Source organism: Dryobates pubescens, chromosome 20, assembly GCF_014839835.1.
Source record: "Dryobates pubescens isolate bDryPub1 chromosome 20, bDryPub1.pri, whole genome shotgun sequence".
Taxonomy (NCBI): Eukaryota; Metazoa; Chordata; class Aves; order Piciformes; family Picidae; genus Dryobates; species Dryobates pubescens.
The window spans coordinates 6,569,481-6,592,255 of NC_071631.1; the positions used below are offsets into that span (position 1 = coordinate 6,569,481).

General features: G+C 60.5%; 2 protein-coding genes across 2 annotated transcripts; one reads left to right on the top strand and one right to left on the bottom strand.

The window, feature by feature from the left end:
• The first annotated feature begins 296 nt into the window (after positions 1 to 296).
• Positions 297 to 17,146, top strand: ZCCHC17 (zinc finger CCHC-type containing 17). The gene is made up of 7 exons (XM_054170353.1): positions 297 to 552; positions 1,395 to 1,452; positions 2,639 to 2,739; positions 3,788 to 3,879; positions 4,740 to 4,840; positions 5,261 to 5,409; positions 16,668 to 17,146. The coding sequence occupies exons 1-7, from the start codon at positions 511 to 513 to the stop codon at positions 16,845 to 16,847; spliced, it is 723 nt and encodes a 240-aa protein (XP_054026328.1). The 5' UTR covers positions 297 to 510; the 3' UTR covers positions 16,848 to 17,146.
• Positions 17,147 to 19,019: 1,873 nt separating this feature from the next.
• On the bottom strand, positions 19,020 to 22,542 carry FABP3 (fatty acid binding protein 3). Its single transcript, XM_054170354.1, has 4 exons — positions 22,326 to 22,542; positions 21,468 to 21,640; positions 19,255 to 19,356; positions 19,020 to 19,138 (listed from the first exon to the last, which is right to left on the bottom strand). Exons 1-4 carry the CDS (start codon positions 22,396 to 22,398, stop codon positions 19,085 to 19,087), a joined length of 402 nt encoding a protein of 133 aa, XP_054026329.1. The 5' UTR covers positions 22,399 to 22,542; the 3' UTR covers positions 19,020 to 19,084.
• Positions 22,543 to 22,775: the final 233 nt, after the last annotated feature.

The window sequence follows — 22,775 nt, forward strand, 5'->3', positions numbered from 1 at the left end:
GAGTAAAGGCGATTGGTGAAAGCCCGGCGGCAGTAATTACCGCCGGCGGCGATTGGCTGGTTAAGGAGGTGCCTTAGGGTGAGGGGGCAGCAACATGGCAGCAGCCGGAGACGGCTAGTGATGGGAGAAGCGGGGCGGTGATACCGCGCTGAGTGCTTCCACGCAGGGCCTGTCCCTTCGGCCGCAACTTGGGCCCAGCGCACCCCGCTTCTCCGTACCCTCGGCCGCTGGGGCCGGTGCGAGCGGCAAGAGCGTGGCGGTGAAGGTAGAGAGCGGCGGGAGCACTGTGACCGCCCCTGCGGGAGCTCCGTCGTGATCTCAATCAAGGCAAGCTAATGACTGTTGCCTTATAATGGGCCTGGCCGCGCGCAGTTTCGTGCATTAATTGCGTATTTCGTCACAAGGTCTCTCTCTGTGCTCGGGCAGTGAACGCGCCGCAGCCCGGGCTGGAATCGGCGTTGGAGGGACGCTTGGGGCTTCTCTGGCCTGGACTCCTTCAGCTCTGCGGCGATGGAGGCCCTGCCCGAGCTCTATGCCATCTTCCAGGGAGAGGTGTGTGGGGAGAGGTGTGTGTGGCTCTGGGAGGTGGCACAGCCTGTGGCATGTGGCTTTTTATCTTGATCTAGGCACTGCTTAGTTCGGTGGCACTTTGAGTAGCTGACCGTATGCACACATCTCTCTGCGTCTATCTATGTGTTTTTGCACAGATGTCCCTCTAGGAGGCCTTCTGGTGGCCTTTCTGTGTTTATAGGGGCAAATCAGGATGCAGTGGATGTAAGCTGCAGCACAGCAGCTTCCACTTCAACAGGAGGGGGAACTTCTTTACTGTAAAGCTCAGAGACCACTGGAACAGGATCCCCAGAGACGTTGTGGAGTCTCAGAATCACTCAGAAAATCACTCTGTTTCAAGGCCTGTCTTGACAGGGTGCTGGGCCATCTAATTTAAACTATATTCTTAGCCTGAAAGGTTGGACTAGATGATCCTTGAGGTCCCTTCCAGCCTGGTATTCCATGAACTGCTTCTCTGGAGACTTTCAAGGCCTGTCTGGATGTGTTCCTGTGTGCCCTGAGCTAGATTGTATGGTCCTGCTCTGGCAGGGGGGTTGGACTGGATGATGTCTTTGGGTCCTTTCCAACCCCTGACATCCTGTGAACCAAACTATTGCTGGATCTATGGCAGAGGCAGAACCATACCAGCTGCTCTCTTGAACACTGTAGGAGTGATTGGCTGACCACAGCTGCTCCAGAGCTACCAAGCTCTGCTGTGTCTAACCAGCTCTGAAGTGGAAACCTGCAGGAAAGCAGGAGGACTCTGGGTGCATTTCTAAGCAGTGGTTTGAGAAGAGCTTGCTTTGTGAAGGCCTTCCCTTGAGGTGTGCTGGTTTTCTTCCCAGGTTGCTACAGTGACAGAATATGGAGCCTTTGTCAAAATCCCTGGCTGCAGGAGGCAAGGTTTGTGTCTCTTCTTTTTGTCTTGGTGTGGTGTTTTGAGCCAAGCAGCTGTCCTTCTAGCTAAAGGCTTCCAAGCTGTTTGAAAGAGCTCAGAAAAGGCTTTTTCCTCTCAATTAGGAAACTGTTGTGGTTTTCAGAAAGTATTTGGATTTGTTTTGGGGCTGGAAAAGGCTTTTCATGATACCCAGTCCAAGCCTTCACCCAGCACTGCCAGCTCACCACCAAACCATGGCCCTCAGCACCACATCTCCATACCTTTGAAACCCCTCTAGGGATGGGGACTCCACCACTGCCCTGGGCAGCCTGGGCCAGGCCTTGGCACCCCTCAAAGGGAAGAAATTGTTCCTCATGTCCAACCTAAACCTCCCCTGGGGCAACTTGAGGCCATTTCCTCTCATCCTGGAATGGGATGGTGTGTTTGTGTGAATACCAAAAAGACTCAGAGGGCTTTTTAGTAGCTCCAGGATGGTTTTGTTGTGGGTTGGAAAGGGACCTCAAGGCTCAGCCAGCTCCAACCCCCCTGCCATGGGCAGGGACACCTCACACTACAGCAGGTTGCTCACAGCCACATCCAGCCTGGCTGCAAAAACCTCCAGGCAGGAGGCTTCCACCACCTCCCTGGGCAACCTGTGCCAGTCTCTCACCACCCTCATGGGGAACAACTTCTTCCTAACATCCAATCTGAATCTACCCATTTCTAGTTTTGCTCCATCCCCCCCCAGTCCTATCACTCCCTGACACTCTCAAAAGTCCCTCCCCAGCTTTCTTGTAGCCTCCTTCAGATACTGGAAGGCCACAATTAGGTCTCCTTGGAGCCTTCTCTTCTCCAGACTGAGCAACCCCAACTCTCTGTCTGTGCTCACAGCAGAGCAGCTCCAGCCCTCTGCTCACCCTCATGGCCCTTCTCTGGACACCTTGCAGCACCTCCAGATCCTTCCTGGCACAGAGGCTCCAGCACTGGACCCAGAGCTCCAGCTGTGGTCCCAGCAGAGTGGAGCAGAGGGGCAGAATCCCCTCCCTCGAGGTGGTTTTTGGTCCCCTCAGGATGTTTTTGATGATAACCTTAAGATGTTGGTTGAGCTTTGGGGTAGAATTTCCTGGAGGGCCAAGCTGGGATTCTGTGGAGACTTGTCTTGATGGTTTTTAACCCTCTTTTTTTTCTCCCCTCTTCCAACACTGCCCCCAGGCCTTGTGCACAGGACTCAGATGTCCTCCTGCCGTGTGGAGAAGCCCTCAGAGATAGTGGATGTTGGGGACAAGGTGTGGGTGAAGCTGATTGGCAAGGAGGTATGGCTGGCTCTTCTTCCTGCAGTGCTGTGTGGGTAACCTGGGCTGCCAGAGCCTTGAGAGCTGCTGTGCACACAGGCTGTGAGCTCCAAGTTGGGGTCTGATGTATTGATTTCCATTCACCTGGCTTCTCTTCACTTCCAGATGCAGTCAGAGAATGGGTTGGGTTGGAAGGGACCTCAAAGCTCATCCAGCTCCAACTCCCCTGCCATGGGCAGGGACACCTCCCACCAGCACAGGGTGCTCAAGGCCTCATCCAGCCTGGCCTTCAACACCTCCCTTCATGGAGGAGGCAGCCACAGCCTCCCTGGGCAACCTGTGCCAGTGTCTCCCCACCCTCACTGCAAGGAATTTCTTTCTCCTCTCCACTCTCAATCTCCCCTCTCCCAGCTCAAAGCCATTGTCCCTCACCCTGTCCCTCCCAGCCTTTGTCACAAGTCCCTCCCCAGCTCTCCTGCAGCCCTTCAGGTACTGGAAGGCTGCTCTGAGGTCTCCCTGGAGCCTTCTCCAAGCTGAACAGTTCCAACTCTCCCACCCTGTCTCCATCTGGGAGGTTCTCCAGCCTCTGATCACCTTTGTGGCCTCCTCTGGACCCTCTCCAGCAGCTCCAGGTCCTCCTTGTGTTGGGGGCCCCAGAGCTGGAGGCAGTGCAGCAGGTGGGGTCTGAGCAGAGCAGAGGGGCAGAATCCCCTCCCTGTGCTGCTGCACACATGGCTCTGGGCACAGTGATCCCAGTGCTGCAGGAGTGGAGGGAAACAAGGAAGCCCACAAGGCCCTTAGCCAGCTGATGAAGCCTTGGCCTTATTGAAAGCAGGTTCTTAATCTGCTGCCTTGCTGCTGGGGGAGCAGGGGAACAGCAGCTGTGTCATCAGCTGGAGTGCTGTGAATGCAGCTGCAGAGTACCAGCACAACAGCACTTCCTGTAGTGTCCTGTGTGCTGCTGCCTGCTGTCCAGAGCTTCTCTTCCTCCTCTCTAGGCCTCCAGGCACAGTGTGTTCATTAACACAGTTATCATTTACTCTTCTCATTGCCTGCCTTCCTCTTGCAGATGAAGGATGACAAAGTGAAGCTTTCCCTCTCCATGAAGGTTGTTAACCAAGGCACAGGAAAGGACCTGGACCCCAACAACGTTGCCCTTGAGTAGGTAAATCTGCTGAGCTTGCTGCTGCTGCTGGCTGTTCCCTGCCTCAGCTTCCTGCCTCTGCTGCCCTGCTGTTGTGCTCTAGGCCCTCCCTCCTTTGGAGGCTGGGGTCAGAGTGGCAGCCAGGCAGAAAGGGACCTGGGGGGGGTGGTTGATAATAGGCTGAACAGGAGCCAGCAGTGTGCCCAGGGGGCCAAGAAGGCCAATGGCATCCTGGCCTGCATCAGGAACAGTGTGGCCAGCAGCAGCAGGGAGGTCATTCTGCCCTGTGCTCAGCACTGGTCAGGCCACACCTTGAGTCCTGTGTCCAGTTCTGGGCTCCTCAGTTTAGGAAAGATGTTGAGTTGCTGGAAGGTGTCCAGAGAAGGGCAACAAAGCTGGGGAGGGGTCTGGAGCACAGCCCTGGGAGGAGAGGCTGAGGGAGCTGGGGTTGCTTAGCCTGGAGAAGAGGAGGCTCAGGGGAGACCTCATTGCTCTCTCCAACTCCCTGCAGGGAGGTTGTAGCCAGGTGGGGGTTGGGCTCTTCTCCCAGGCAACCAGCACCAGAACAAGAGGAGACTGGAGATGAGGAAGAAATTCTTTAGTGGCAGAGTAGGGAGACACTGGCACAGGTTGCCCAGGGAGGCTGTGGCTGTCCCCACCCTGGAGGTGTTGAAGGCCAGGCTGGATGAGGCCTTGAGCAAGCTGGGCTGGTGGGAGGTGTCCCTGCCTGGTTGGAACTGGATGATCTTTGGGGTCCCTTCCAACCCAACCCCCATTCTGTGAATCCATGACAGGTGGTGCTGAGGTTTTGTTCACACCAATGCAGAAGGTGGAAGGTGAGAGGGGACTGAGAGTGGATTTGCCCTTCCCTTCCCAGACAGGATGAGAGGAGGAAACGCAGCTTCAGGGACTACAGCAGCCAGAAGATCACCCTGGAAGCTGTCTTGAACACTGTGTGCAAGAAATGTGGCTGCAGAGGTATGTTCAAGCAGAGCTGGGGGGCACTCCACCACCTCTCTGGGCAGCCTACTCCAGGGCTCCACCACCCTTGAACTAAACAAGTTCCTCCTCATGTTTAGGTGGAGCTTCCTATGCTCAGCTTTGTGCCTGTCACCTCTTGTCCTGTCACTGGGGACCACTGAACAAAGCCTGGCCCCATCCTCCTGACAGCCACTCTTCAAGTATTGATCAGCATTGATCACATCTCCCCACCCCAGCTCACTCTGCTCTTTTCCAGTCTAAAAAGCCCCAATTCTCTCAGTCTTTCCCCCTCAGTGTGGGCTCCCTTCTTGTGGCTAATGAAGAGAAGCTCACTGGCAGCACCTCAGGGGGGCTGAGCTGCACTTGGTGCAAAGAAACTGAGGGCTGAAGTTCTCCTTCAAACACTTTCCTGCACAGGTCACTTTGCCAAGGAGTGTTTTGTGCAGCCTGGAGGTACCAAGTACAGCCTCATTCCAGAGGAGGAGGAAGAGGAGGTGGCAGCAGCAGGATGTGAGAGGGAGAAAAAGGGCAGCATGGCTGAGGATCCTTCCAGGAAGAGGAAGAAGGTAAAAGGTGCCTGAGGCCTGGCTTGGAAAAGTGAGCCACAGAATGTGCTCTGGGGGCTTGCAGCCATGGGGGCTTGTAGTGACAGGGTGAGAGGCAGTGGCTTTGAGCTGCAAGAGGGAAGATTGAGACTGAGATGAGGGAGAAATTGTTGAGAGTGAGGGTGGGGAGACACTGGCACAGGTTGCCCAGGGAGGCTGTGGCTGCTCCCTCCCTGGAGGTGTTCCAGGCCAGGCTGGATGAGGCCCTGAACAACCTGGGCTGGTGGGAGGTGTCCCTGCCCATGGCAGGGGGTTGGAGCTGAGTGAACTTTGAGGTCCCTTCCAAGCCAAACTGTTCTGTGGTTCAGTGATGTCCTTTTTGGGGCTCATGCTGTGAGCATGGCCATGAGCAGCCAGGCTCAACACCCCCAGGGCTCTCAGCCTTTCTTCCTCACAGAGCTGCTCCAGGCCCCTCAGCATCTTCAGAGCATCCCTTGGACACTCTCTGGCATATCCCTCTTCTTCAGGGCCCCCAAGACACCCTTGGCCTTCTTGGCCACAGGGGCACATGGGTGTCCCATGGAGAGCTTGCTGTCCCCCAGCAGGGGGGGTGGACAAGAGGCCCTCTGAAGGTCTCTTCCCACCCAATGCAATCTGTGAATGTCTGCCATTCCCCCATGGAGCAAAGGGGCTGGGATGGGGGCTGCTCCCTGGGCAAACACAGCTGATGAGGAGTTCACAGGGTGCTGGCTGGGTCAGGCCACCCTTGGCAGCAGGGCCCTCAGGTCAGGATAGAGGAAGGTGTTGGGGCAAGAGCAGTAAGAAGGGAGAGGAGCAGGGCAGGCTGAGCAGCTGCCCTTCAGATCTGCCTCCTTCTTTTGATAGAATCACAGAATTGTCAGGGCTGGAAGGGACCTCAAGTTCCAACCCCCCTGCCATGGCCAGGGACACCTCACACCACAGCAGGTTGCTCACAGCCACCTCCAGCCTGGCTGCAAACACCTCCAGGCAGGAGGCTTCCACCACCTCCCTGGGCAGCCTGTGCCAGTCTCTCACCACCCTCATGGGCAACAACTTCTTCCTAACACCCACTCTGAATCTACCCATTTCTAGTTTTGCTCCACGCCCCCCCCCCCAGCCCTATCACTCCCTGGCACCCTCAAAAGTCCCTCCCCAGCTTTCTTGGAGCCCCCTTCAGATCCTGGAAGGCCACAATTAGGTCTCCTTGGAGCCTTCTCCTCTCCAGACTGAACAGCCCCAACTCCCTCAGTCTGTGCTCACAGCAGAGCAGCTGCATCCCTCTGCTCATCCTTGTGGCCCTTCTCTGGACACCTTCCAGCACCTCCAGATCCTTCCTGGAACAGAGGCTCCAGAACTGGACACAGAGCTCCAGCTGTGGTCTCAGCAGAGTGGAGCAGAGGGGCAGAATCCCCTCCCTGGCCCTGCTGGCCACACTTCTCTTGCTGCAGCCCAGGCTCTGCTTGGCTCTCTGGGCTGCAAGTGCTGACTGCTGGCTCCTGTTGAGCTTCTCCTCCCTCAGCACCCCCAAGGCCTTTTCTCCAGGGCTGCTCTCAAGCCAGTCCCTGCCCAGCCTATATCAGTGCCTGGGATTGCCCTGACCCAGCTGCAGGACCTTGCACTTGGTCTTGTTTCATCTTCCTCCCTTCTCAAGGAGGAGATCAAAAGTTCTCAGATGTTTCCCAGTGCTGGAAAACAAAACTTGGAGCCTTCTGGAGGCAGGATGTGAGCTCCTGGAGATGAATGGCTCTCTTGTTGTCTCAAGTGCCTGCTGTGAGCTGCTCTGGGAGCCACCATATGCTTCCCTGTTGGCTGGGGCCCCAGGGGGGTTAACCCAAAGCAGGAATAGCTCAGTCAGCCTCAGAACAATTGCCTGGCTGCCCCCATCCCCTCCCATGCTAACAGCATTGCACAGATCAAGTTTTGGGGTGAGTGGAGAGTGTCAGCTGTGGCTCTTCAGCAGCAGCACTTTCTGTTCCCTGATGCTTCCTGGCACTCTCTGGGTGCTCTTTCCTCTCCCCAGAGGTTCTCCTCCTTACAGCAGCACCCTAGGGTGCTCCCTCCAGTTGTTCATGCCTTGCCTTCCCAATGGTTCCTCAGTTCCTCCCTTCTCTCCTGCCTGAGCCCTGCAGCATTCCCAGGATTGAACTTCAGGTCCCTGCACTGCTCCAGGCTTCTGCTGTGAGCATGGGCACAAATCTGTCCAGGGGACACAGCAAGGGCTCCCAGAATGGTTTGGTTTGGAAAGGATCCTCAAAGCTCATCCAGTCCCACCCCCTGCAGCCAGCAGGGACAGCTGCAACCAGAGCAGGTTGCTCACAGCCCCAAACAACCTGACCTGGAATGGCTCCAGGGATGGGGCAGCCCCCACCTCTCTGGGCAGCCTGGGCCAGGCTCTCAGCACCCTCAGTGTCAAACACTTCTCCCTTCTCTCCACTCTGAATCTCCCTCTTGGAGTTCAAACCATCCCCCCTTGGCCTGTCACAACAGGCCCTGCTCAAAACTCTGTCCCCAGCTTGCTTCTTGTCCCCTTGAAGCACTGCAAGGCCACCAGAAGGTCTCTCTGGAGCCTTCTCCTCTCCAGGCTGCACAACCCCAACTCTCTCAGCCTGGCCTCACAGCAGAGGGCTTCCAGCCCTGCCAGCATTGCTGTGGCCTCCTCTGGCCCTGCTCCAACAGCTCCCTGTCTGTGCTGAGGGCTCCAGAGCTGCCCCAGCACTGCAGGGGGGGTCTGAGCAGAGCCCAGCAGAGGGGCAGAATCCCCTCCTTGCCCCTGCTGCCCACCCTGCTGGGGATCAGCCCAGGACAGGCTGGGGCTGGGCTGCCAGTGCTCAGTGCTGGCTCCTGTCCAGCTTTGCACCCCCAAGTCCTCCACAGGGCTGCTCTGCCCTCTTCACCCCCAGCCTGTGTTGATCCTGGGGCTGTCCTGTCCCATGTGCAGGGCTTTGTACTTGGCTTTCTTGAACCTCTTGAGGATCACTCAGGCCACTTCTCCAGCCTGATCTGGTCCCCTCTGGGGTGGATCTGGTCCCTCTGGAATGCCAGCTGCAGCCCTCTGCTTGGTGTGGTCTCCATAGATGCTGAGAGTGCCTTGATCCCAGTGTCTGTGGCCTTGATGAAGGTATCAAAGAGACCCTTGAGAGGCACTGCTTGTCCCTGGGCTCCACCTGGACCTTGAGTCCTTGCCCCCTGCTGTCTGGATGAGACCATCCAACCTTCCCCACTGAGCAGTGCACCCACCACATGCAGAGCTCTCTGCCTCTCCTGTGTGTGAGAGCCCTGTCCTGCCTCCCCCACCCCAGGCACTCACAGAGTGGTTTGGGTTGGGAGGGACCTTAAGGATTATCCAGTTCCAGCCCTCTGCCATGGGCAGGGACACCTCCCTCTAGAGCAGATTGCTCAAGGCCTCATCCAGCCTGGCCTTGACATCCTGGGGGCAGAAATGACTGGAGGGAGAAGCAGAGATGCTGCTGACACTGTGCTGTGCAGAGGTCCCAGGGAGCAGCCCAGGCATGTGGGCATGTGAGTGTCCCTCTGGCTGCTGCCCTGGGGGCCAGAGGGTGCTGCAGCTCCTGTGGGAACGTGGCAGTGTGTGTGGGAGGAGGTGTGCAGGGAGGAAGTGAACCTGCTGCTGCTGCTTTGCTCCCCTCCCTCTGCAGAAAGGCTCTGCAGCTTGGGCTGCAATGCTGCTGCAGCATCCCCTCTGCTGCTCAGCTGCTGGGATTCACTTGGCCCTGGCCTGCTTTGCTGATGGCTCTTGGAGCTGGGGAGTCAGTGGCACCTGTGATGGCTTTTCTCTAGCCCCTGCTGGGCTCCTTCCCTTTCCCTCTGCTTTCTTCCTCCTGGCCCTGCTGGGCTCCTTCCCTTTCCCTCTGCTTTCTTCCTCCTGGCCCTGCTGGGCTCCTTCCCTTTCCCTCTGCTTTCTTCCTCCTGGCCCTGCTGGGCTCCTTCCCTTTCCCTCTGCTTTCTTCCTCCTGGCCCTGCTGGGCTCCTTCCCTTCCCCCCCCCCCCCCCCCCCCCCCCTTTCTTCCTCCTGGCCCTGCTGGGCTCCTTCTCTTTCCCCCCTCCCCTCTGCCAACTCCTGGCCCTGCTGGGCTCCTTCCCTTTCCCCCCTCCCCCCTGCCAACTCCTGGCCCTGCTGGGCTCCTTCCCTTTCCCCCCTCCCCCCTGCCAACTCCTGGCCCTGCTGGGCTCCTTCCCTTTCCCCCCTCCCCCCTGCCAACTCCTGGCCCTGCTGGGCTCCTTCCCTTTGCCCCCTCCCCCCTGCCAACCTTTGGCCCTGCTGGGCTCCTTCCTTCCCCTCTCCCTCCCCCTTTTTTCCTCCCCCTCCCCTTCTTAAGAGTAAAAGCCAAGCCCTGGGAGGATTCCTGGCCCCTCTCTGAGGATGCTGTATGCTGTGTACCTGGAAACCCATTCTGATTTCTCAGGCCACACATCAGAAGCCTCCAAATGAGGCCATAACTGCACAAAAGGGGCTGAGGGGAAAATGCTGCAAGTGCCTGCAAAGTTCTGGGCCCTCCCCTCTTATCTGCAGATCAAATACTTGGAGTGAGCTGTTGAAACATTCTTCAAGCACAGCCTGGAGCCACTTGCCTCACAAAGGGCAGGAGGGGGCCTTGGTGTTCTCCCACTCTGCTCTGCCCTGCTGAGGCCACAGCTGGAGTGCTGGGTTGAGTTCTGAGCTCCCCAGTTCAAGAGAGACAGAGACCCACTGGGGAGGGTCCAGCAGAGGCTGCTGAGAGGCCTGAAGCATCTCTGTGAGGAGCAAAGGCTGAGAGCCTGCAGAAGAGCAGCCCCAGGGGGGAGCTGAGCAGTGCTCAGCAAGAGCTAAAGGAGCTGTGGGGGGCAAGAGGTTGGGGCCAGACTCTGCTCGGTGGTGCCCAGGGACAGCACAAGGGGCAGTGGGCACAGACTGGAAGCCAGGAGGTTCCATCTGAGCAGGAGGGGAAACTTCTTTGTTGTGAGGGTGCTGGAGGCCTGGAGCAGGCTGCCCAGAGAGTCTCCTCTGGAGAGCTTCCAACCCCCCCTGGGCATTGTGCTGCTGGGCAGGCTGCTGTGGGTGCCCTGCTGCAGCAGGGGGGTTGCACTGGATGCTCTCCAGAGGTCCCTTCCACCCCCACTGGGTTGGGGTTGTGTGACATGTGTTCCCCTCTTAGTGCCAGCTCTTCAGAATGCCCAGGTGCAGGAGGGTGAGCAGCACTTGCCAGCCTCTAGCCCAACCCTCTGCATCCCAGCTCAGCTTGTGCAGAGGGCAGGTTTATTGTCAGCCAGGTTCTGCTAACTTGGTGAAACCTTGAGGCCATTTCCTCTCCTTCTATCACCTGAGACTAGGGAGCAGAGCCCAACCCCAACCTCACTGCAGCCTCCTTGCAGGGAGCTGTAGAGAGCAATGAGGTCTCCTCTCAGCCTCCTCTTCTCCAGGCTGAACACCCCCAGCTCCCTCAGCTGCTCCTCCCCAGCCCTGTTCTCCAGACCTTCAGCAGCTTTGTTGCCCTTCTCTGGCCTCCTCCAGCCCCTCAGTGTCCTTGGAGTGAGGAGCCCAAAAGTGAGCCCAGGAGTCAAGGTGAGGCCTCCCCAGTGCCTGGTGAGCAGTGCAGTGCTGCTGGGGTGCTCAGAGCCCTGTGCTCTAGCAGAGGACACTGCCTGTGCAGGATCCCTGTGCAGCACAGCCTCCTGCCCCAGGAGCTGCTCAGCTTTCCTGCTCCTGCCCTTCTCCCTGCAGTGTTTCCACCTTTCCTCCCCTCTGGTGTTTGTGTTGCTGCCCTGCCAGGCCTTTGCCTGTGGTGGTGGGAGCAGCTGGGCTGGCAGGAGCCCCCCCCAGGCCAGAGAGGAGCCTGAGGCTTTTCTCAGCCAGCACAATGCCCACGTGTGTGCTTTTATCTCCCCTGCAGTCCTGTGACATCCTGTCCTCCCTGCAGCCCCTGCCTGCTGAGGCCCTTTCCCAAGCTCTGGGAATGAAGCCCTGGGAGCTGGGAGGGCCTGGGCAAACTTTCTCACCATGTGCAGAGGCTGCAAAAGCTTGAGAAACATTCTTCTTTCTCCAGAAGGGTTAACTCTTTCCCACCCTCTCCCAGAGCCCTCTCAAGATTTGCTTCTGCTCTTCCTCTGGGGCTGAGGGACTTGGGAGTGGTTCCCACAGGAAACTGTGGACACTCAGGTTTTGGGGTGACAGCAGTGAGCCCAGGCCTGTGGAGGTGCCACCACAACCTGGGCCAGGCCAAGGCTCCTCTGGGTGTGGAGGGAGCTTAGGCCTCTGCTCTCTTCCCTGGAGTCCTTGAGGACTCTTTGCATGGTGCTCAGCTCCAGGCTGTGCTCTTTGCTCTGCCACCTCCCTGCCAGAGCTGTTCAGTTCCTCATGAGGTGAGCAGCTCTCACCTTACAGCATCACAGAAGGGCTTGGGTTGGAAAGGACCTTAAAGATCATGCAGCTCCAACCCCCTGCCATGGGCAGGGACACCTCCCACCAGCCCAGGTTGCTCAGGGCCTCATCCAGCCTGGCCTGGAACACCTCCAGAGAAGGAGCAGCCACAGCTTCCCTGGGCAGCCTGTGCCAGAGTCTCCCCACTGTCTCTGCTGCAGCAGCACACAGCCCACCCCAAGCTGCTGGCTTTAGCTTGGCCTTCTGTGTCTGCTGGAGGAGGATTTGTTGTTTCTGAAGCCAGAGCCTCTCCTGCCTCTCTCCTAAGCCAGGCCCTGAATCTGCAGCTGAACCTGCACTTGCCTGGAGGGGGCTGAAGCTGGAGGAGGAAATGTCCCATGGAGAGGAGGAGTGGGCCCAGCCTCCTCTCTGCCTCAAGCCCCTTCCTTTCCCCCAAGCAATACTAATTTGCCCTTCAGGGGAGGGCTGTGAGAGGCACTGGAGGGCTGCTGCTGTTGACACAGACCTAAGTCCATTGTGGGCTTGACTTCAAGGTGCTCTCCTGCCCTGGGGAGCTGCCTGGGGCACTTCCAAGCCACCAGCAGAGGCTGGGCAGGCAGGATGTGCAAAGCAGCTCCTGCAGGGGGGTTGTTTTCCCCTCTCTGCCTCGTTTTCCATGCTGTGCTTTGCTGCTGCTGGGCTTTGTTTTGAACAGAGCAGTGCTGGGTTCTCAGCTTGGGGTCCTGCAGGTGAGCAGGGGCAGGCTGCTGTGTCTTGAGTGTCCTCCTGAGAAGCCAGGCTGCATTTAGCAGCTGCTTTGCAGTCCAGTCCCAGGCAGGGCTGTGCTGGGTGGGGTGGGTGTGTGCCAGGCCTGAGGCAGCAGCTGCCCAAGGGAGGAGAAAATCTCTCACACAGGTCCTAACCAAACTGTGCCAGGGATGAGCTCAGGGCTCCAGCTCTCACAGACTCATGAAATGCTTTGGCTTGGAAGAGACCTTTTAAGATCAAGTCCAACCCTCAACCCAGCACTGCCAGCTCACCTCTGAGCCATGGTCCTCAGCACCACATCTGCCCAGCTCTGAGACCCCTCCAGGGCTGGGGACTCCCCCACTTGCCTAGGCCAGGGCTGGCCAACCCTATTGGAGAAGAAATCAATGTCCAACCTAAAGCTGCTCTGGGGCAACTGGAGCCCATTTCCTCTTGTCCTATTGCTTGCTCCTAGGAGCAGAGCCCAACCCCCACCTCACTGCAGCCTCCTCTCAGGGAGCTGGAGAGAGCAATGAGTTCTCCCTCAGCCTCCTCTTCTCCAGGCTGAACACCCCCAGCTCCCTCAGCTGCTCCTCCCCAGCCCTGTTCCCAGACCCTTCCCCAGCTCTGTTGCCCTTCTCTGGACCTGCTCCAACCTCTCAATGTCCTTCTTGGAGTGAGGAGCCCAGAACTGAACCCAGGGTTTGAGCTGTGGCCTCACCAGTGCCCAGTGCAGGAGGACAATCCCTGCCCTGCTGCTGCTGGCCACAGCATTGCTGCTCCAGGCCAGGCTGCTGGTAGCCTTCTTGGCTACCTGAGCACTCCCTGGCTCACCTTCAGCTGCTGTCAGCCATCCCCCTCAAGGTCTTCTTCCACCAGGCAGTTTCCAGCCACTCTGCCCCAAGCCTGAAGCATCCTTGGGGCTGTTGTGACCCAAGTGCAGGACCTGGCACTTGGCCTTGTTGAACCTCAGGACTGCCACTGCTCCCTGGGCACACATTTGTTCTCTGTCCCTTGGCTCAGCTGCTGCAGTGGTTGCAGATGTGCACAGCAGCTGGCTGAGCAGCTTGGCCTCCTCAAGGACTCATCCTTCCTGCACTGCTGTGAGTGGCATTGCTGTGCCCTTGGGCTTGCTGCTTCTGCTCCCCTGTGAGACAAGGAGCTGGCACCGAGAGCCCTGCAGGGGTGACCTACAGCAAAGCTCTCCCAGTCAACACTCTGCATCCCAAGGGTGGCCTTGAGGTGCCTGGGGACACTCCTGGCAAAGGAAGCAGGCAGAGCTGTTGGCTGGGGCACTGCAGGCTGCTCCTCTTACACTGCTTTGCAATGTGACTGCCTGGGTGTGGAATGTTTGGGCCAGGCACTTGCCCCCTGCCCCTCTCCCATTGTGCTGCTGCCCAGAGCCTGGGCACAGCCACACTCAGAACCCACCAGAGCCAGAGCTTGGGGCAGATGTGGCTTTTTATCTGGCTTACCAAGACCACCTCCTGCTCCAGGGATGCCTGGAAGTAGCTGCCTGGGCTTCTCTGACTCATTGGCTCAGGCCTAGGAGACTCTGCCACTGCTAAGGGAGAGCTCAGCCCTCTGGAGGTGGGGCCATGGCCATGGCTCCTTGCTCCTGCTCTGCTTCACAGATTGCATTGGGTTGGAAGGGACCCTCAAAGGTCAGCTTGTCCAACCCCTCTGCAGGCAGCAGGGACAGCTCCAGCTAGAGCAGGCTGCCCAGGGCCACAGCAAATCTGATCTTGAATGGCTCCAGGGATGGAGCCTCAAGCACTTCCCTGGGCAGCCTGTTGCAGTGCCTCCCCAGCCTCACTGTGCAGACCTTCCTCCTGAGGTCCCTAAATCTCCCCTGCTCCAGTTCAAACCATTGCCACTCACCCTCTCCCCACAGCCCCTTCTGAACAGTCCCTCCCCAGCCCTCCTGCAGGTGCCCTTCAGATACTGAACTGAAACTCAAAGGCCTCCCTGGAGCCTTCTCCTCTCCAGGCTGCACAGCCCCAACTCTCCCAGCCTGTTTTCATAGCAGAGGTGCTCCAGCCCTCTGATCATCTTTGTTGCCCTTCAGGAGCTCACTGTGTCCCCAGGTCAGGTTGGTTGGGGCTCTGAGCAACCTGCTGTAGTTGCAAGCTGTCCCTGCTGACTGGGGAGGGGTTGAGTTGGATGAGCTTTAAATGTCCCTTCCAGCCCACACCAGGCTGGGACTCTCTGAAGTGCTTTATGTGAACCCCCTGCAGCCCTCTCTCTGTGCCCCTCTCCCTGCTCACTGAGCTCCTTCCCAGCACCAGGGAGGGCTTTAGAGCAGGGCCCTCACTGCAGCAGGACACTCAGGTCTGCTGCAGAGCATCTTGCTGAAATACACCTGAGAAGAGCAGTGCCTTCCACCTTGTCCCAGGGGGTTCTGCAGCTGCTCAGAGAACCAGAGAGGCAAGCTGTGCTGGGCTCAGGGGCAGGTGTTTGGCTATTGACACACAGAAGGTGACTCCTTGCCAGTGCCTCGTGTTCCTGGCACTGGCTGCCCCTTCTGCCTCCTGTGCTGGCTGCAAGGTGGTGATTAACTGCTCTGTGAAACTCCTGAGTGCCTGGAGGGCACAACCAGCTCTCAAGAGCTGCTGTCAGCATTTTTTCCCTCCTGCTCCTTGCTGGAAGGGGGTGAAGCAATGTGCAGAGCTGGGCTGGCAGCTGGGCTGCGTGTGCTGGGCAGGGCAGATCCTCTCCCAGCACCATTTGCCCATGAAATGTGCCCAAATTGCTCTACAACATCATTAGAGAGGCTTCATCTGCATCACTGAAGAGTCTCTGTGGCTCTGGGCTGCTCTGCCTGCTGCAGCTCCAGTGGAAGCTGTACCTGGTGCTGACCTCTGCTTGGTGGTTAGTCAGGTGCCTCACCACTGAGGGTTGAGATCCATTCTGGGGTTCCTCATGAGCTTGCTTCCAGCACCAGCTGTTCTCAGGCTGCATCTCAGTGTCAGCTCTGGAGCTTGATGTTGCCTTTGTTCCAGAGCTTGGCAGAAACACAGCCTGGGGGCTGCCCCCCTCCCAGGCTCTGCCTGTGTGTGTGTGGAAGCTGGGATCACAGGAGGGTGTGCAGCCAGCCTGGGGATTGTGCAGGGTGCTGCTGCTGCTTGTGGAAGGGCTTTCTGCTCACCTGGCTGCCCCTGGGGAGGGCTGCAGGAAGCTCTGGCTGCTGGGGCTTGGGCTTTCCAGCGAGGAGCTGGAGCAGGCTGTGGCTGCCCCCTCCATGGAGGTGTTGAGGGCCAGGCTGGATGAGGCCTTGAGCAGCCTGGGCTGGTGGGAGGTGTCCCTGCCCGTGGCAGGGGGATGGAACTGATCCTTGAGGTCTGTTCCACCCCAAACCATTCACTGAATCTGTGTAGTGAGGAGGGCTCCAGTGCTCGGTTCTGCGGGCTGCTGATGGTGTGGGGGCCAGAGGGATGGCCCCCAGGCTCAGTTGGATGGCTTAGAAACCTGTTTTGGTGGCAAAAAAGGGTTAACCCTGCCAACCTCTGCAAGAAAGAGTGGCCTTAAATGCCAGTGGTGGTGAGGAAAGGCTGAGAGCCCTGGGGCCCTGGAGAAGGGCAGCCCCAGAGGGCATCTGAGCAATGCTCAGCAAGAGAGAAAGGCTGGGGGGCAAGAGGCTGGGGCCAGATTCTGCTCAGTGGTGCCCAGGGACAGCACAAGGGGCAGTGGGCACAAACTGGAAGCCAGGAGGTTCCATCTGAACAGGAGGAGAAACTTGCTTGGTGTGAGGGGGCAGAACCCTGGAGCAGGCTGCCCAGAGAGGTGGTGGAGTATCCTGTGGAGAGCTTCCAACCCCCGGCCATTGTGCTCCTGGGCAAGCTGCTGTGGGTGCCCTGCTTGAGCAGGGGAGGTTGGTCTGGGTGCTCTCCAGAGGTCCCCTCCAGCCCCTGCCCTGCAGGGATTCTCTAGCTCCCTCTGAGTTGCCAGTTTCCAGGCTGGGATTCCCATTTCGGTGCCCTCCGGCGCTGGCAGCCTCTGTCCCCTGCCCGGTGCCGCTGGGAGCAGGTGAAAGCCTGGCTGGCTGGGGCAGGAGCCTTGTGTGTTTTCCATGCCAGAGCTGCCTGCCTCTCCCACAGGCTGGAGGACCCTCAGCACGCAGCACAGTGCCATTTCCCCCCCATTTCCCCTTCTCTAGGAGAAGAAGAAGAAGAGGAAGAAGCAGAAGACTAAAGACTCCTCCGAGTCGGACTCGGCCAGCTCAGACTCGGCCAGCGACAGGGCTCAGCCAGCCAGCAAGAGGAGCAAGCACTCAGGCAAGGCCAGCAAGGCTCAGAAGAAGAAGAAGAAGAAGCACAAGAAGCAGTCCCGGGAGTGAGGAGCAGGCAGGTGGAGCTTTGGCAGCCCTGAGCCCCTCCTGCTGCGCGGCACAAGGAGAGAGCAGAGCCCGATCCCCGCGGCCCTCGCTCCGGGGCAGGGAGCGGGACCTTCCCTCTCCCAGCAGTGTCCCTGGCTGTGTGGCCTCACTGGTGCTGACTTTGAGGCCAGCTGCCCCGTGCAGGCTGCTGTTTTGTCCCCAGGCTGGCTCTGTACACCCCTCCCTCGGCACCTCTCCCATCCCATAGCCTCTGGGCCCGCTGCCGGCACCTGCGACCGGTGCCAGCGGCACGGCTTCGGCCCCCGACCGGGTGCCTGCAGAAGGTGGAGCTGCCCAGCTCTGCTCTCCCTTGCCCAGCACAGGGACAGGGGGGACTGTTGCTGAGCCCTGCCCCGGGGCTGTGTGTCCCCAGCCAGTGCCAGTGTGGAGCTGCAAAGCATCCCCCAGCCCCTCCCTCCTGTCTGCCAGCCTGGGGAGGGGAGAAGCAGCAACCTGGGGAGCAGAGGTATTGGAAGTAAACATTAACTGGGGAGTGTTTGCTGCCTGGGGAGGGGATGGGAAATAAAGCTCCCCAGGCCCCAGCTGCACTTTGGACTGGGTCTTTCCTTCTGTATTCTCCACCCTTCATCTTGGGCAGGAAAACCAAACAGGGCTGGGTGGGTGAGGGGGGAACAAGCCCTGCACTGGAAGGGTTGGGTTTGGGGCTTTGTTTTGAAGTCCTGGCTGCTTCCAGAGGTTGCTGGGGGTGGGAAGGGGGTGTGTGATGAGCTGGCCCATGTGAGGAGCCTGCTGCCTGCTATAAAGGGTGACTGGACCATAAATCTTGTAACTGGAGCTGAAGGTCACGAGGGAAGGGGCGGCAGAGAGGCTGGGCTGGCCTCTGGGGCTGCTCCAGGCTGCGCTGGTCACAGAGGGAGGCTGGGAGCAGCTTGGCCCTGCCAGGGCAGATGTGAGCAGTGGGGGGAGTGGAGCCACTCCTGCTGCCTCTGGCTCTGGGGGCAAGTGGGAGTGGGGCTGGGGAGGGAGAGAGGGAGTGGGGCTGGGAAGGCAGAGTAGGGCTGGACATTGGGGTTGGGGCTGGACAGTGAGGCTGGGGCTGGACAGTGGGGCTGGGGCTGGACAGTGGGGCTGGAGAGGGGCTGGGGAGGAAGAGTGGGACTGGGGCTTGGGGAGGGGCTGGGGAGGAAGAGTGGGGCTGGGGTTGGGGTTGACAAATTGGGCTGGGGCAGGTCAGTGGGGCTGGGGCTGAAGAGTGGGGCTGGGGCTGAAGTGTGGGGCTGGGGAGTGTGGCCAACAAACGCCCTATTGGCAGAGCAGGAGGACAGCTGGGGGTGGCTGGGTGAACCCTACCTCTTCTCCCTGTGCTTTGCCCTCCCCAGTGCCTCTCACCTCAGTTCCCCTTGGCTGAGTCCCCCCTTCTGGGCCAGTCCCCTCCCCAGAGCAGGCACAAAGTGACCGTGCCCTTGCGTGCTGGCTCGGGCACTGCCAGGCGGGCACCATCAGCTGATGCTTTGGCCCCAGCACTGCCCAGACTGCTGCAGAGCTGGTTGGGCTGGGCTGGGAGCGTGGCTGGATCCTGGACAGCTGGCAGCAGAGCTGCTGGGGGGGTACACTGCCATTCCCCCTGGAAAAGCCCATTTGTGAGCAGAAGCACCTCTCATTGCCTCAGAGAGCAGGGCAGACTGGCATCATGGTCGTTTAACCCCATCCCTGCCAGGGTGTCCAGGCTGGATGTATCTCCCAGCATGGCTCAAGGGTAGCAATGTGCCCAGAATCACAGAGCTGTCAGGGCTGGAAGGGACCTCAAGGCTCAGCCAGTTCCAACCCTGCTGCCACGGGCAGGGACACCTCCCCCCAGCCCAGGTTGCTCACAGCCACATCCAGCCTGGCTGCAAACACCTCCAGGGATGAGGCTTCCCCCACCTCCCTGGGCAGCCTGTGGCAGTCCCTCCCCACCCTCCTGGGGAAGAGCCTTGTTGCAGAAAGCCTGTTCCAAGTGAGCTGCTGGCAGAGCTGCACCAGCATGGCCTTTATTGCTTCTCCATGTGGACTTTTCCCAGTCTTAATAAAAAAAACCCCAACCCCCAAGCCAAGCCCTGAAAGCACCACCCCAGCCCCTGCAGGGGGGCAGCAGATGGCCCTGGCAGGCTGAGAGGCCGGGAGGAGCCGTGCCCAGCGTGGGCTGAGGGCAGGGGGGAGGGTGGCAGCGGGGACAGGAGGGCAGCCGGGCACAGCCTCTATGTCGCCTTCTCGTAGGTGCGGGTGGAGACCACGGTGCCCAAGGTGAGGGTCTGGTGGCAGAAGCAGAGGAGGGGGAGGGTTAGCTGTGCCCAGCTGGTGCAGCTGCCAGCTGACCCTGTCCCAGGTTGACCCTCCCCCCCGGTATCAGACTGTCTCCGCTCCTTACCAGAATCAACTTCCCATCCTTCAGCTCCCGCACCAGCGACGTCTCCTTCCCGTCCCACTTCTGCACGTGGATCAGTTTGCCTCCATCCAGCTTGACCAGGGACTGGGGGCAGAGAGCAGGACCCCTGTTACCCTCCCCCCTGGCATTCCTCAGCCCCAGGGGGCAGAGAGCAGGACCCCTGTTACCCTCCCCCCTGGCATTCCTCAGCCCCAGGGGGCTTTGTCCCTCGGAGGGGAGGGCTCTGGGCGGCCTCATGCTCACCCCACGGCCCCACGTGGCTGAGGTGTGTGCTGTGGATGCCACCCCAGGGACACCCACCTGGCACACCTCGCCTGACTCCACCGGCTCAGCCTTGGCCACGTCCTGCTCTGGCCACAGACCGGGTCACAGCCTTGGCTGCCCCCCAGCACCCTCCCTGCGGATGCCACATCGGTGACCTTCACCCGGGGCCAGCGCAGGGAGCCCTGCCCGGGGCCGCGGCCGGGGCCACTCCCGGGCGTGCCGGAGGGGAACAAAGAGGCCACGCAGGCCTGGGGCTGGCATTGGTGCTTTGATCTGGGGCCTCTGCCCGCACCCGAGGGGTTTTGGAGGGGCTGCAGCAGCGAGCAGGCCCCTGCTCGCCAGGCTGCTGTTTGCACAGCCGCTGCTGTTGACTCAGCCTCGAAAGCCTGCCCGCTGCCAAGGTTGGAGTGACAGCGCGGCACCGCGGGGTTGTGCCGGGACAGGCAGCACCGCTGCCCCCCTGCCCCCCACACGGCTCCTCCACTACCAGCTGCTGCCTCCTGGGGGGTCCCGGGGCTTGGGTAGGGTGCCCACAGGGTTTGGAGTGCCCACAAGGTTTGAATGCCCCCAGGGCTTGGGTCTCCTCATGGTTCAGGTGCCCACAAGGTTTGAATGCCCCCAGGGCTTGGGTCTCCTCATGGTTCAGGTGCCCACAAGGTTTGAATGCCCCCAGGGCTTGGGTCTCCTCATGGTTCAGGTGCCCACAGGGTTTGAATGCCCCCAGGGCTTGAGTCTCCTCATGGTTCAGGTGCCCACCTGATTCAGGACCCTCCCCCAGAGCTCAGCCGTCCCCAGGGCTGGGCTGTCCTCACTGCTCAGGTGCTCAGTGACTTGAGTGCCCCGCAGCCAGGGGCTGCACACACCTTGGGTCTCCCTACAACTCATCTCCCTTGCACTTGGGTGCCCCACAACCCTGGATCCCCCCTATACTGGGTGCCTCACAGCGTGGCAGACCCTCCCCCTGCCCCCTGCTCTGCAGCTCCATGGCTCAGGCAGCCACCCTGGCCTGCCCTGCTCTGCTCTCTGGCCACCAGCCGAGGGGCACCTGAAGGGCACGTCCTGTGCTGAGGGCAGGAGCTGGCAGCAGGTCACAGGGCTCTGCTGCCTTGGGCATAGTTTCCACCAGCTTGGGGAACCTGGTGAGCCCAGTGCCCAGCCCTTGGCCTCGCTGATTGGGTCCTGAGAAGAGGTTTTGTGTCCGGTGAGCCCCAAGGTCGCCCCTAAGGTCCCACCCGAGGGCCCCCTCAGGCTGGGTGGTGCCCAGGGTGCTGCCCAGCTGGGTGTGGGACCAGCACTGAGAAGCTAGGGGAAAACAGGGGCTAGGGAAGTCCTGGGAGGGAAAAATGTCTCTGCAGGGTGGGAGAGGCCACGAAGGAAGTTGTGACACCTGTCAAAGCCTTTTCTCCTTGCTCTGATGGAGAGGAGCAGCCCAGCCCAGCCCAGCCCAGCCCAGCCCAGCCCAGCCCAGCCCGGGAGATGTTGGCCTCCCAGGGAACTTCCAGAGAGGCATCAGCCCCCGGGCAGGCATTGGCCAGGCTGAGTTGCCCCAGTCCCTGGCTGCTTTGTAGGGCAGGCAAAGAGGGGTCTCTACAAAGAGCTCCTGTGCCAGCCTCCCTCCCAGAGCGAGGACAGCCCTGGCCCCACATCGCCCACCGCAGCCCTTTCCTCCTCTTGAGCAAGGCCTGGGCGGGAGCTGCTGTTTGCGAGCTTCTTGCACAACCTTCCCGGCAGCTCCGGGGGAGGAAAGCCGCTCCTGGGGGGCAACCCGGCTGGCCGACGGGGCAAGGAGAGGGGAACCGAGCCGGAGCACCAGCCCCGCTGGGCAAAGAGGTTTTAACGCTCCCGAAGGCAAAACGACGGAGCCCCGGAGGGCACGAAGCCTTCCGGGGGTGGTCCAACCGGGGGGAGGGAAGGGGGCGCCGGGGGCTCACCTTCACGTGTCTGTCGTCTGCCGTGGTCTCGTCGAACTCCTCGCCCAGCTTGAAGCTGATCTCGGTGTTCTTGAAGGTGCTCTGGGTCTTGACGATGACCTTGTCGCCGTCCAGCTCGATGATGGTGGTGGGCTTGGTGAGCCCTGCCACCTGCCGCGTGGCGAAGCCCACCCCTGGGGGGGAGGCAGCGGTGCAGGCGCTCAGGGTGTGCGGAGGGACAGGACGTGGCCAGCAGCCTCCGGTCCTCGGTCACCCCGGAGCTATTCCTCCCCTTGGTGGCGGTGGGTGAACCCCGAAAGTGCTCCTCGCCCCCGGCCCCAGGGGACTCTTTGTGTGCCCACCGCGTCTGGGGGGAGGGGGCCCCGGAGCAGGAGAGGAGAGGGAAGGGGGCTGGGAACGCGGCTATCGCTCGGGGATGGATCCCCCACCGCCAGCACCCACCAGCTCCGGGGCTGGGTGGGGGACGCACACCGGTCAGAACTGATTTTGGGTGGGGGGGACACCCTGCCGGGGAGCTGGGCTGGGGCTGGGGGAGTGGTGGGGGGACGGAGGCTGGAGGGGTCCCGGGAAGCTCCCAGCACCCCCCGATCGTCTCCCTTCTCCACCAAGGTCTGCTCGGGCCGGGGGGGACAACGGAAGGACGAAGCCCCCAGCCTCAGCCCAAGAACAAAGCCCCGGAGCCCCCTCCCCCCACTAAACCACCGCGCCCAGGCCGGCAGCGGCTTCCCCCAGGCGGACCCCCGTGTGCGGAGGGGCTCGGCCGGGCACACCGAGGGGGGCTGGGGGCGTAGAGAAATCGGGTGAGGGTAGGGAAAAAAAGGGGCGATGTCCCCCCACCCCCCGGCGCCCAGCGCTCACCCAGCGCCTTCATGTACTCATCGAAATTGGCCGAGTCCACCAGCTTCCAGGTGCCCACGAAGGCGTCCACCATGGCGGAGGGGGTTTATTTCGGGGCGGGGGGACACGGGCAGAGAGGCACAGGCGGCGTGGGGGGGTCCCGGGGGTCCGGCCGGCTCTGAGCGTGGCACCGCAGCCCCAGCTCGCAGCTGCCTGCCCGCCCCGCGGCCGCCTTAAATAATGTCCCCATCACATGATTGGGAACCAGAAATACTCCTCGGCAGCGCTGCCAGCGGCCACCCCGGCCCTGCCCGGCCGCCCCGGCCCTGCCCGCACACCCCGGCCCTGCCCGCACACCCTGCCAGCCTGCCGCACTGCCACCCTGCCACACTGCTTCCCTGCCAGCCTGCCAGCCTGACCCCCTGCCACACTGCCACCATGCCAGCCTGACCCCCTGCCACACTGCCACCC